At 39.0% G+C, this 12862-nt stretch overlaps 1 protein-coding gene across 11 annotated transcripts in view; it reads right to left on the bottom strand.

Moving 5' to 3' along the window:
• Positions 1-5464: 5464 nt before the first annotated feature.
• Positions 5465-12862, bottom strand: part of LOC126998380 (partitioning defective 3 homolog) — a 108822-nt gene continuing 101424 nt past the window's right edge. For 9 of the 11 annotated variants that reach the window (XM_050859990.1, XM_050859985.1, XM_050859988.1 and 6 more), the window contains 5 exons: positions 12008-12213; positions 10166-10240; positions 8669-8746; positions 7265-7452; positions 5465-6882 (listed from right to left, as the gene is read on the bottom strand). In XM_050859990.1, the coding sequence (XP_050715947.1) occupies positions 6578-6882; positions 7265-7452; positions 8669-8746; positions 10166-10240; positions 12008-12213 (852 nt within the window). In that variant the 3' untranslated portion in view covers positions 5465-6577. The remainder of the gene's footprint in view (positions 6883-7264; positions 7453-8668; positions 8747-10165; positions 10241-12007; positions 12214-12862) is intronic. The other 2 variants (XM_050859989.1, XM_050859993.1) reach the window with 2 other exon arrangements.

Below are 12862 nucleotides of genomic sequence, written 5' to 3'. Positions count from 1 at the left end.
TTTTTTAATTTTCGAGTTGTCTGATGCAATCTTCTTGCCTCATAGTATAGTGTATGGTTATTGTGAATATGTCTTGACTTTGGTGGTGAAGGTTTCCATGGCGAATATGATCATATTGAAAAGATATTTGCATGGAAAGATATTAATGTTGTGCCGAGTTTTTTGTGTTCGTGGGAATCCCGTTAACAGACATGTGGGTAGTTCACGAGTCGTACAGCTAGTGGATGCAAAATGTTATTGTAAAGCCTGGTTATCATTTGACGAGCATAGAAAACCATCTAAAAATTACGAGTTAAATCACGGTCATCATTTGCAGAATTGGAAGTCCAAACAATCTAAACTGATACCTCAAAGGAAGCCCACAGCCTAAGGATTACTTTAGGCATTTGGGTTTGGGTCTTGGTGCAAAGCCGGATTTTTAAGAAATTTATTTATAAAATTGTACGGGCCGTGAACACCTAGTGTACGAGCCGTACAGCAATTGAAAAAATAAATAAATAAATAAATAAACCTTCCTATGGAGATAAAATGTTCCCTGGGGAAGCTCAACAGATACTCTTAGAGGAAGCCCATTTCCTGAGGAGTATTATGTACTCTTTGTTTTGCCTGTTAGGGCAAATACAGATTTTTAATGAATATTTTCCCACTAGTAGTACGGATTGTGTCCACCTCACCCTGTATGTTTTTCCGGCGGTACAATATCTATAATTATCACCAATGTCACCGACAGATAAAGGTATAGGAATGTGCTAACCCATGCGCGTGATGCGTATTATTTTTTCTTCTTATAATCAGAGTGTGTAATTCACCACGGCCTAATCACGAGTTGGACTCGCTTTCGCCAGCAGGTATACCCTTACGACGTGAGCAAGTGCTCATTTTGTCGATCTCTGGGTACTGCCAGGACCTCACACACCACACATCCCATCCCCCTTGCTCAAGGGGGGAGAGTAACCACTCCTAGTCAACAGAAAGAATCTGGCCTGAGCGGGGCTCGAACCGCCGCCTGTTTAGCCTTTGAAGCCTTGCAGCGGGGCGCTCTAACCGATTGAGCTACCAGAGTGTGTGTGTGTGTGTGTGTGTGTGTGTGTGTGTGTGAGAGAGAGAGAGAGAGAGAGAGAGAGAGAGAGAGAGAGGGGACTCGCAAGGTTACCAGAACTGAATGCATACTACTATAACTTAATTAAATGCCAACTGCTTGTCATAAAATTTCACAAACCACAAAATTAATGATGCAGGCTGTCATGGCATCCCATTCGCGACAGCCTCACTACTACTATAACTACTACTACTATTATTGCAAAACTAATACCACTATTACTAGGCTACTACCTACTATTGTTTAATTAATTGTTTCTGCCCATCTGAATTTATCAACTGAATGTTATATAGCCTTTACGCAATCCCGCCCATGTTAAAAGGCAACACGTACCATGGTGTTTTTTATGTGCATATTCTTTATATTGGTACACTTTCTTTCATTAAAACTTAGGAGGTTGTTGAGATTGAGAAGATTATGGTGGTTAAGAAGGTTAGTCATCGAGAAATAGGTTGTGGGTGTTGAGGAGGTTGTGGGTGTTGAGGAGGAGGTTGCAGAGTGGAGGAGGAAGTTGTGGGGGTTGAGGAGGTTGTCACTGTTGAGGAGGTAATGACTAATGAGTAATGAGGAGATCGAGGAGGGGGAAGTATGTGGTTTGATGAGGTTGTGGGAGTTGAGGAGTAGTTTGTTGGGATTGCAGGAGGTTGTGGGGGTTGAGGAGGTTGTAAGACTTGGAGGTTGTGGGAGGTGAAAAGAAGTTTGTTGGGGTTGAGGTGGAGGTTGAGGAAGTTGTAAGAGCTAAGGAGGTTGTGGGAGTTGAGGAGGAGGTTGTTGGGGTTGGGAGGTGTCCGGATCTTCAATCAACATTAACTTCTGCGACTTTGGTGAAGAGGAGCACCGGGGGGGCAGCATGGGCCAAGCAAGAGTTATACATAACAGCAGCCACTATAAATAAAATTAGTCTGCACCACTAATGGGCTGGGGCCATCCATAAGGTCCCTCAAGAAAGCCTACTGGCACTACAGCTAGAAAAAAAACTCATCCCTATGCAGGCTAACTAATATAGGTGCACTTGTATTCTCATACTTTCATCCCTTTCACTGGTGGGCTCTGGAAGTCTTCCTTTGATTTTTCTTCTTTCTGAGACTTCACATAGACTACATCAGTGCCACAGCCAGCCGAACTCTGGGGTCCCTGAGGAGGAATTTACATAACTGCACACCTGACATTAAACACATAGCTTATAACACACTTGTGAGACCAACACTTGAATACTGCTCCACGGTGTGGGATCCTTACACACACGGAAACATTGATAGGTTAGAACAAATCAACACCAAGGCGGCTAGGTTCATTACAAACAATTACACTCGAACGCCTGGCATCACAATACGGATGAAACAACAGATAAACATGGAACCTCTTCACTTATGCAGACAAGCACACAGACTTACACTTATGTACAAACACTCACATTGACATTAACCCACATACATACTTACAAAACACAAACAGTCAACGTACTCGTAACACACACATCCATAAATACCAAACATATCACATTAACACTGACGCATACAAGCACTCATACTTTCCACGCCTCCCTCATCAGATTTTAGACTGCGGTACAATAGACTCATTCAGAAAACAAATACACTCACTTGTCATCACAACACACCAACACAAACAATTACACTTGATTCACTTCCCTCCCCTGCACACTCAGCTCCCCCATCCCCCCAACAGCCAACACAAATATGCATGTTATGCACCTGTACGAGTGCCTTGCACATCATGTATCCAGAACTAGATCCAGATCCAGATCCAGACTGGCATTTCATTATTTTAATCAATTATGGGCAGAGGCTAGCTGCTGGTTTGCCTGCCAAAGTTACCACAACGTGTGCAATGCTGAACATCCATCTTGTGCATGCCAGACCCTGCCTTTGAAACAAAGTGACCTGAAACTTGCACTCTTTTCAGGAGCAGCAAGTAGCAAGTATATATATATATATATATATATATATATATATATATATATATATATATATATATATATATATATATATATATATATATATATATATATATATATATATATATATATATATATATATATATTTGTATATATATATATATATATATATATATATATATATATATATATATATATATATATATATATATATATATTTTTTTTTTTTTTTTTTTTTTTTTTTACAGCAAAGGTGACAGTTCAAGGGTGTAATAAAAAAAGAAAACAATGTTAAAGAAAAAAAAACCGGTACTTACTGCTCCTGAATAGAGTACAGAGGAGTGGCCAAAAAGAGAGGTCAATTTCGGGAGGAGAGGTGTCCTGATACCCTCCTCTTGAAAGAGTTCAAGTTGTAGGCAGGAGGAAATACAAATGAAGGAAGATTGTTCCAGAGTTTACCAGTGTGAGGGATGAAAGAGTGAAGATGCTGGTTAACTCTTGCATAAGGGGTTTGGACAGTAAAGGGATGAGCATGAGTAGAAAGTTGTGTGCAGTGGGGCCGCGGGAGGGGGGAGGCATGCAGTTAGCAAGTTCAGAAGAGCAGTCAGCGTGAAAATATCGATAGAAGATAGAAAGAGAAGCAACATTGCGACGGAATTTAAGAGGTAGAAGACTATCAGTAGGAGGAGGAGAGCTGATGAGATGAAGAGCCTTAGACTCCACTCTGTCCAGAAGAGCTGAGTGAGTGGAGCCCCCTCCACACGTGTGATGCATACTCCATACGAGGGCGGACAAGGCCCCTGTATATGGATAACAACAGTGCGGGGGAGAAGAACTGGCGGAGACGATACAGAATGCCCAACCTCATGGAAGCTGATTTAGTGAGAGAGGAGATATGAAGTTTCCAGTTAAGATTTTGAGTTAAGGATAGACCGAGGATATTTAATGTTGATGAAGAAGGTGACAGCTGAGTGTTGTCGAAGAATAGGGGATAGGTGTTTGGAAGATTGTGTCAAGTTGATAGATGGAGAAATTGAGTTTTTGAGGCATTGAAGGACACAAGGTTCCTTCTATCCCAATCAGAAATGATAGCTACGTCTGAGGTTAAGCGTTCTGCAGCCTCCGGTCTGGAGTCATGTACTTCCTGTTGGGATGGCCTTCTATTGAAAGAAGTACTACTGCATGCTAAAGCTATCAATAAAACCAATAAAACTACTGCTACTACTACCAGTTACTATTAAGCACAACCACTACTGCTGCTGATGAAGATAGATTGCCATGTAACTTCATTCAAATGTACATGTTCAGGTGTTCATCATAAATAATTCCCAAGGGAATATATTACCCAGTGACACCTGCCACACTTGCCCCATGGAGCCACACATGCCTAATTTACCAAACTGGATAGGCCTACCTGTTAAAAGTAAGGTAACACCCAAGAGGGCAAATGTCACAGGAAGACTGACAAATAAAACAAGCTTGTTACAGGTCAGCAACATGCCTCCGATGAAAATCTACTGGGACCAAGTTCATAAGTACTTCATTTCTTGCTTATGACATCTTTATATATTAAGAATCAAAGAGCAACACTTCATACTGGGATCATAGACAGCGATAGAAAAAAATTGGTGGTTTGCACATGCAACAATATGTATATGTTAGAAAAATTCACAGTTGACACCTAAATTATGGGTGACGTACTGGAACGTCATGAGAGCGGTGGGCTAGGTGTCCGGGCGACGTACTGGTACGTCATGGAGATTTTGGCGTGATTTTGAGCTCTTGGGCAATCTGTGATTGTCTAGGTCTATAATACACCAAATGAGAGTATATTCCACCTTACATGTGGTCAGTGGCAGATCTAGAAATTTTTTTGGGGGGGAGGGAATTTTTTTTTTTTTTTTTTTTTTTTTTTAATATATCAATGACAGCCGAACACAGGCCACCTCGGTCTCCCACGCAGAGCGTAAAAAATAGGTACTTTATTTGATCACATCACTGTGATGAAACAAAGACACTTAGGAAACTAGTTGTTCCTGCACAATGCAGGAGAAGGATTGAAGTAAACTATGACCTTTTCTATTTTTTGTACCTTCAGTAGTTTTCATGTAATTTGTAGTGAGAAATATGATTTTCAGCAAAAAGGCCCGGACGGCATGCACGACTAGTGACAAACCCGCCCGGACTGTAGGGGTTAAGGAGATATGTAATAATTGGTACACAAATGGTGTGATGGACGAGTAGAATAAATTTGGTACAAGTGTGGTTAGTGCAAAATCAGTTGAAAATTTCAGGACAGTAAATAATAAAACATTGCCTGGAACTGCTTCACTTGCAGATTCCTTTCATCATTACTACTGGTGTGGTCTAAAATACTCCTTACCAAATTAGGTGCATCTACAATGGGGAAAAAAAAAAAAAAAAAAAGTAAGGGAGCCAAAACAACAAGGTAAATTGTTTCACATATTTCCTTTATTCTCCTCAGGAAGCAAGGAGACACTCCAGCATCTTGCAGACGACAACAGCAAGGAACTGAAGTTGCTCCCCCTGGCTTCCTCAACACCGTATAAAAAATCTTTAAAAGCAGTCATATTACAAATAATTTATACAATTGTCCTTTACAAAATACTGTACAGAGGACACTGCCAACACAGAGACATGTACCACCAGTCACTTTGGCACATTCAAGTATTGGTCCATTTTATACTTGCAAAAATTGCTAGGTAAGAAATTATTCATTAAAAGCTAAAGCAATAAAGTTTATCATAAAATTCAGTATAAAATGTATCCTTTTTAGATTTCACTACATTAATATACCATGTTGAAAATATGGATTCTATATAAATCTATATATGTATATTAAAAGACATGCTACAAAGACAGCAACATCACAATAATTAAAAACTTTGTTGATGAAACAACCTATATAGCTCACAAGGCAATAGTATGGATGGCAAGTGGTGATTTCATCCACATCACTGAACATAAGGCACCATTTCAGGAGCACTTGAGGGATTCAAGACCAAGCCGTACCCATCGCTGAGGCAGTCCGAGGTGGTGACTGACCTCTCAGACACCCTGCACAGCCATCTTTGATTTAATGAAAATACACAAACTCAGCAGCTGCCACAACCTATGAAGACAGGGTACTCTTCGCTCTGGCTTGGTGTGTGTGTGTGTGTGTGTGTGTGTGTGTGTGTGTGTGTGTGTGTGTGTGTGTTAAAAAGGCAAGAAGGAAGTGGTTCTAATCTTAAATGTACAGCCATAAAAGTAATGAGAATTGTGGAATGTTGCGTTTCCGTGCCACTGGGCTGGCTGTGATAGGGACAACACTTCATTTGTACATCACACAGCCACAGCCAGACCAAACTCACTCACTCCACCTTTATTTACACAGTCACTCATTGTCTTCCCGATCAGGGTGATCTCACACACCAGCAAACACATCATATACACAGTCAATATTTTGATTTTTCAATAAATTAGTTAATGTGTTCCTTTGTTCAGATTAAAACTATTATGCTATACATATTTTACAGCAACTATACACTTTGTAGTCACTATCATACTTTGGAACCAGGCACTGTTATTTTGGTGCTGTGGTGAGGAGGGGGAGGAGGAGGCTTGTGGTGAGGCCCCGTGTAGTGGCTGGCTGGTCGGTAGCCTGACGAGTACACCCCATCAACACGATGGGACTCCTTCTCCCCTTGACTTTGATAAGAGCTGGGCTGGCCATGACTGGCTCCTGGCATGCCACTGCTCCGCCCAGACTGATTGGTGTGGATAGAGGTGCTGGGGCCCGGCTTGTACATGGTGAGGTGGTGGGGCTGGGACACTCCCGGGTGCAGGCTTCCAATGCCTTCATTATCTGCCACACAATTTTTTCTTTACTTATTTAATCTCCCAGATATTTAATACTTATGTGTATGTCAAAGGTAAGCTTAGGGAAAATTAAAAGGAAAAAAGTAATGTCAGGGAAATCTACTAAAATATATCTGATTTCTGCACCTAAAAATTAAGAGCAAGAAAATGTCAAACTGTCAATCCATTTTTACATCACACAGCAACAACATTACCTCGATATAAATATTTTAATTTGTATTAAATTTATATATAATTTATATAAAATCATTAAGTAACCTTATTTTATCATGCACATCCATCACTCATCCAGTGATAAGATACAGAAAAAAACAGCAGTTAACTAAATAACATTCCAGTCTGAAGGAAAATTGGTCAAGAAGACTCACTCTTGGCTCCAGGAGGAGGAGGAGGTGGCTGGTGCCGCCTGGGGAGGGAGGTGCTGCTGCTGTCCTGGGCGTGGGAGATCATGGCCTGCACACTCTCATACTCGTAGTAATTGCTGACAGGCCGGTGGTGGCTTTCCCTCGCTGAGTCCCTTGGCCCACGTTGACTCTGGTACTCCCGAGCCTCCCGACTGCAGACCATTGCAAGAATTAAGTCACTTAAAGAAGGAAACTTGAATTTCAAATTTTGTCACAAAAATATCAACATTTGATGGACTTAATAATTTTTCAGATTCACGTATTCACACATTCATGGTGTGCTTGCTAGAGTGGAAGCGGTTTACATGCACAGGTGTGGTACAAGAAAGACGGATGTGTAAACCTGCAATACTGCCCATTCACTAAAACACATTGTACACATTCTTTCAAACACAAACTTCAATGAATCAGTAAGGCTATGATTTCAAATTCTTTGAAACAAAATCCTAAACAAGTCCAATGTAACAAAGTAAAAGAAATCCTACCATTCTTCTCAATAATACTCACTTATCAAGTAGGACAACAGGTAAACAATAATTATTTTCTTTTTAACTTGAGTTAATGAAATATAAAATTCATTAGTTGCTCATCTTGATGTTTGAGAGCAGTACATTTGCATCTAGCTTCCCACATTTCAAAGTGGATCATATCAATTACTCCACAAAGATAATATTTATAAAATTTGATGACAATCAAAAGCAGGACCAAACTACACATCTCTGAGACCCACCACCAACAGCTGAGTCCTTGTTGCCTTCAGCCAGTGGATCAGTGCTATATGCTCATTTTCCATTACAGACATATAAGTTACAAAACATAAGTTTATAACAAAAACTAACAGTCTTTCAAGTGTTTCAAGAAAAATCCTACTTAACAAATAGAGGAAAAAGACCTGATGAAGTGTGAAAAGTACTGCAATATGAGAACTACAAAGTAATATACAATGTACTTAAGACAAAACAATGAGAAATGTTGTGTACCTTAAAAAAAAAAAAAAAAAAAAAAAAAAGTCGGCTGCCTTATGCTAAGACAGCAAATAAATTCAACAAATATCACAAAGAAATACTATAAACAAACTGTTGTAATGGCATCTTTCAAAATGCAAGCTGGAAGTTCATGCCTAACTCCCCATACCTGCAACCCCCCCCCCCCCCCCAAAAAAAAAAGTAAAAATAAAATAAATAAAATAAAATAAAATAAAATTTACTCTCCATTCACTCACTCCAAGCTTAATATAACATACAATAACATGTGAAGGCACAAGAGGAGGGAGTAATGCCAGTGTGGGCAGAAACAAGTGCTTCAGGGCAAGGAGACTGAGGCATGCATCATGCAGGCTCAGTGGGCCACATGCAATGTCATTTATACCTTGCAAGAATAGACTCGTGAATAAATGTCTCCTCCAGCTTGTGTAACAGTATGCTGGGGGGTCCATCCTGCTGCCTCCTGCAAGTGACAAGACTTGTGGCTTCAGGGCATGTTATGATCACCATCCCTTAAAAGGCTGCACCACCTACACCACTGCTGTCCTCTCACACAAACCCTGCCATGACTTCAGCCACGGCCACTTCAAACTTTCACCCAACTAATGTAAATTATAAGAAACCCCAAACTTTTTTCTAACTTCCATTCATGCATGAATACATAACCAAACATACATGTGTAAACTGTACATCAGTGGTACAATTTATGATTATTTCCATCATAGATGGTGTATTAAAATAAACGTTAATCATGTACTCTAATGGAATGCGAGAAACCAACAAAATAATTTACTCTTATTTACAATTGTTCTAATATATCTCTTGGACTGCCTCCAACTCAGGAGCTCATACCACAGTACAGTACTTCACTGGCAGAGGGGGACCAGATGAAAAAAGAAAAAAAGCATATGGTATACTTTCTAATTGCCCGCATTTCCAGTAATCTGGCATGAGGCTGGTTCCCTTAAAACCAGATTAAAGAAGTTTTACTGTGTATATATCTCAGGTATCCAGGTATTCCTCAGTTCAGTTCATTCACACGGTCCGCACCAGTTAGATGAATGGATAAGTTCATTCTAACATGTTGCATGCACAACTTATGACAGAGCCCCTAAGACTCCAAAAATATTAAAAGTGATCTTTCATGAGTCACGGTACAGGCAACCTTCGCTGTATGAATTGGGTTACATTCTTCAAAAAATTAATCATAAAGTGATCAGTCGTATATTGATAACATCATGGCATGGGTTTATTGGGGTTAGATCTCTAGACACTCAAAAATAATGGAGAGTTAGCCATAAAAGCCCCCAACAAACTCTTACTATTTACTTGAAATAATTAGACAAATAATTGAAGCAAATAAAATATACTAGTTCCTCCCCAACTCAACAGTGAACATACACCCCTAACATTAATGCAAAAACAATTCAAAGGTCAAGATAATAAGCAAATTACTTAACAAATAGTCATGTAATACTCATGGATAAAAATGTGAATAGCCTGAATCTATTTTTCATAATAAACATGACTCATAAATTTTACTTTATTTACTTATGTAACTTTTCATATAAAATAAATTATCATTTTTATTCCAAGTGTGGTCAGAAGGTTTGGAGACTTGGAAAACAAACCATCAACAATCAGCCTCCAGCCCCACAGCCCCACCCAGCCTCGCAGAACCATCTGGCAGCAAGCAGGTCTACTTAGGTACAAAATTAAACAACTAAAAGCATCCACACAAAACGGTCACATACTTTCCCCTGAACATGATGAAAGTCATTAGTCTAAAAAGCAGCTTAGAACAGTCCATTATAATACAACCCGTAGAAGCCAGCAACACTCACTGGCCATGTTAGTAGAACTATAACACAGTGGGTCTCACCTAGTCTGTTTATCCCGAAAATCTTGATACTGCTGACTAGCTAATTTCTTTAGCCTTTCCTGCTCCTTGTTTTTGCTGCATGCAAAAATAAAAGAGAAAATGTGATAACATACTAAATTTAATACTACAGTGAAAAGGTATTTTAGTCCAGCTAGTAACACAAGACATAATTAGTAGGTTAACTTGGTGGTGAGCGGTGGGTGGTCAGACGTGTTAAATTTGTTAAATTTTGAGTTAAGGAGAGTACAACTGTATACTGCATATATTCATGAGTGTACAAAATGCATGTTAAACATATTGACATTGTTTTTTCTAGGTTAATGAATTCTTAAAGTACACATTTTTTGCTAATGAATTAGTGAATGAATATTATCAATCACACGTTAAACATAATTTCAACACCAGAACCAGGTTAGTGAGTTTGAGACAATGTTGTCAGCCATGCCATTCATGATGATTAAAATAACAAGAGAATAATTCAACCCCTTAACTCTGGGTGACGACTCTAGCTCTTATGGTGATAAAAGTTCCTAACCCTGGGTAACAACCAGAGGTGCCTGCTCAGTTTTTGTAAAATTGCGCGTATCTGCGGTGGTGTTTGGGCTTGGGTTTGGGTCACATGACTTACTCTCTTCACTCCAGATAACAGGAAGACCAGACACTGACTGAGTGTGTTTTAGATTACAAGTGAAGGGACAAACAGTGTAAAATATAAGTAAAAAAAGTTATCATAAAGTTATTGAGTTTTAGTGTCGTAAGTTCATTAAATCTATGTTTGCAGCTTTTCATTATAAGATATGTTATAAAAATAGATTTTTTTTATATAAATATATGTTATATATCAAAACTTTTGTGAAAAAAAAAAAAAAAAAAAAACTTGGAAAAAAAGAATAAAAATATAAATTTAAAAATTTTGAAAAAATACCAAAATGTATAAATTTTGAAAAAAACAAATTGTTCATTTACCAGTCTACTGACAATACTGTTAAGGAACCAAAGGCTAGTGGTCTTAAATGTAGTTTCTTCCATTACTCTAGGTAAAGCTTTTTTTTTTTAATGGGTCAAAAATCAGTGTGTATTCCAAGCCAGGAAGAAAGGTGAATGTAAAACATTCCTATGGTGATGGGGTTAAAACTTTCCCTTGTTTCTTCAATGAGCTATGACCATTAAAAACTGTGAACTGTCCTGTTTCCTGTACTCATTATAGCATTTTCCAGATTACAAACACTCATGTAACTCTGTATCCTTGGATCTAGACATTTTTGGTTCTGTTTGTGTAAATTTATTAACATGCAATAAATCAAGGTCAACTGAATCATATATTTTTTTACTTTAAATGGGTATTAGGAGCCCAGCACATTAGGTGCATCTCTTGATTATCAAATGTTAGAACTAGTGAATCGATGAAAACCATGATGTTAAAACAAATCTTTGTTTCCACAAGTACATACAGCACCTTTCATATTCACTTATATAAAAGCAATGCAGGCTTACAATTTATATCCACCACCATCACCACCACCACCGACACCACTAGCATTCCCTCCCACCACCACCATCATCACCACCACCACCACCACCACCATCACCACCACCACCACCACCCCAAGCAGTAAATGATCAGCAGCAGAAGAGTGATTTATATTAGAAAGATGTAAGTAACAAAAGACTAAATTTTACACATAAAAAAGAACTTTCAAAAGCAACACTTTTGCAAAATTAAATATGAGGAAATATAGCATGAATATTATCAGCAGAAAAATCATAAAAAGCATGAGGAATGAACACAAAGTTCCAATAATCAATCATATCAATCTAGACGCAACAAAGCACATTCCTTACCGTAAATGCTGCTGGATTTGCTCATAGTTTACATAATGGGAATAAGTGTGAGGGTCAGCATAGGCAGTGCGGCTGCCTGGCCTGCCCCCTACTGCTGTAGCCTCCCCTCCTTGCCTGCTCCCTGTACCGTCCCCATAGAGGTCATAGCTGTGAGAACGAACATGTCGCACCTCTGGCCGAGGCTCGTTGGGCACTGGCTCCAAGCGCTGTGTGAAAGAAAGGCTCTGTGATAACACATTTCACTCACTTCACTCCCGACCCTCTAGAGGGTAAGGTCAACATGTACTTATGACCTGGCATGGTGAATGCTTTGATCTTTTCTTGAGTGGCCCCCAAACCTTGGGCACAAAATACAAACAAGGAAAATGCATGTTGATGAATGACTGGGAACAATATTCTGGTAACTGGTAACTCCTGAAGGGTCCTTCCTAATTAGAGATTATCAGAGAAAAAGACAAATTACTGAATAAGACAAATACTACTACAGAATCATAAGAGGGGTCAAAGATACTCAAACTTGTGGGATAAGAGCTTACTATCCTCAAGTATGCAATATACTATTTACTGAGAACTTGTCTTGTGGTCAGTAGATATTACAGTACTGGTTCAGGCTTTCTGTTTTGAACAATGAGGTGAGTTAGCTCTTACATTACATTTTACCCACTCATCTGTTGACCCTGAGGTGATTATAATAATGGAGAGTCAACAAGAAAATGTGAAGGTGCATTACACTTCAAAGAGAAAATCTATACTATAATTAAGGTTCATAGAAGAAAATTTTACATAGATGGCTCGCTGACTAGAGCATATCTCACATTACTTCCATCAAAGACTAGCATTCTCTAAGGTTATCAG

This window comes from Eriocheir sinensis, chromosome 14 (genome assembly GCF_024679095.1).
Source record: "Eriocheir sinensis breed Jianghai 21 chromosome 14, ASM2467909v1, whole genome shotgun sequence".
Lineage (NCBI taxonomy): Eukaryota > Metazoa > Arthropoda > Malacostraca > Decapoda > Varunidae > Eriocheir > Eriocheir sinensis.
This window is presented reverse-complemented; position numbering and strand designations above follow the sequence as displayed.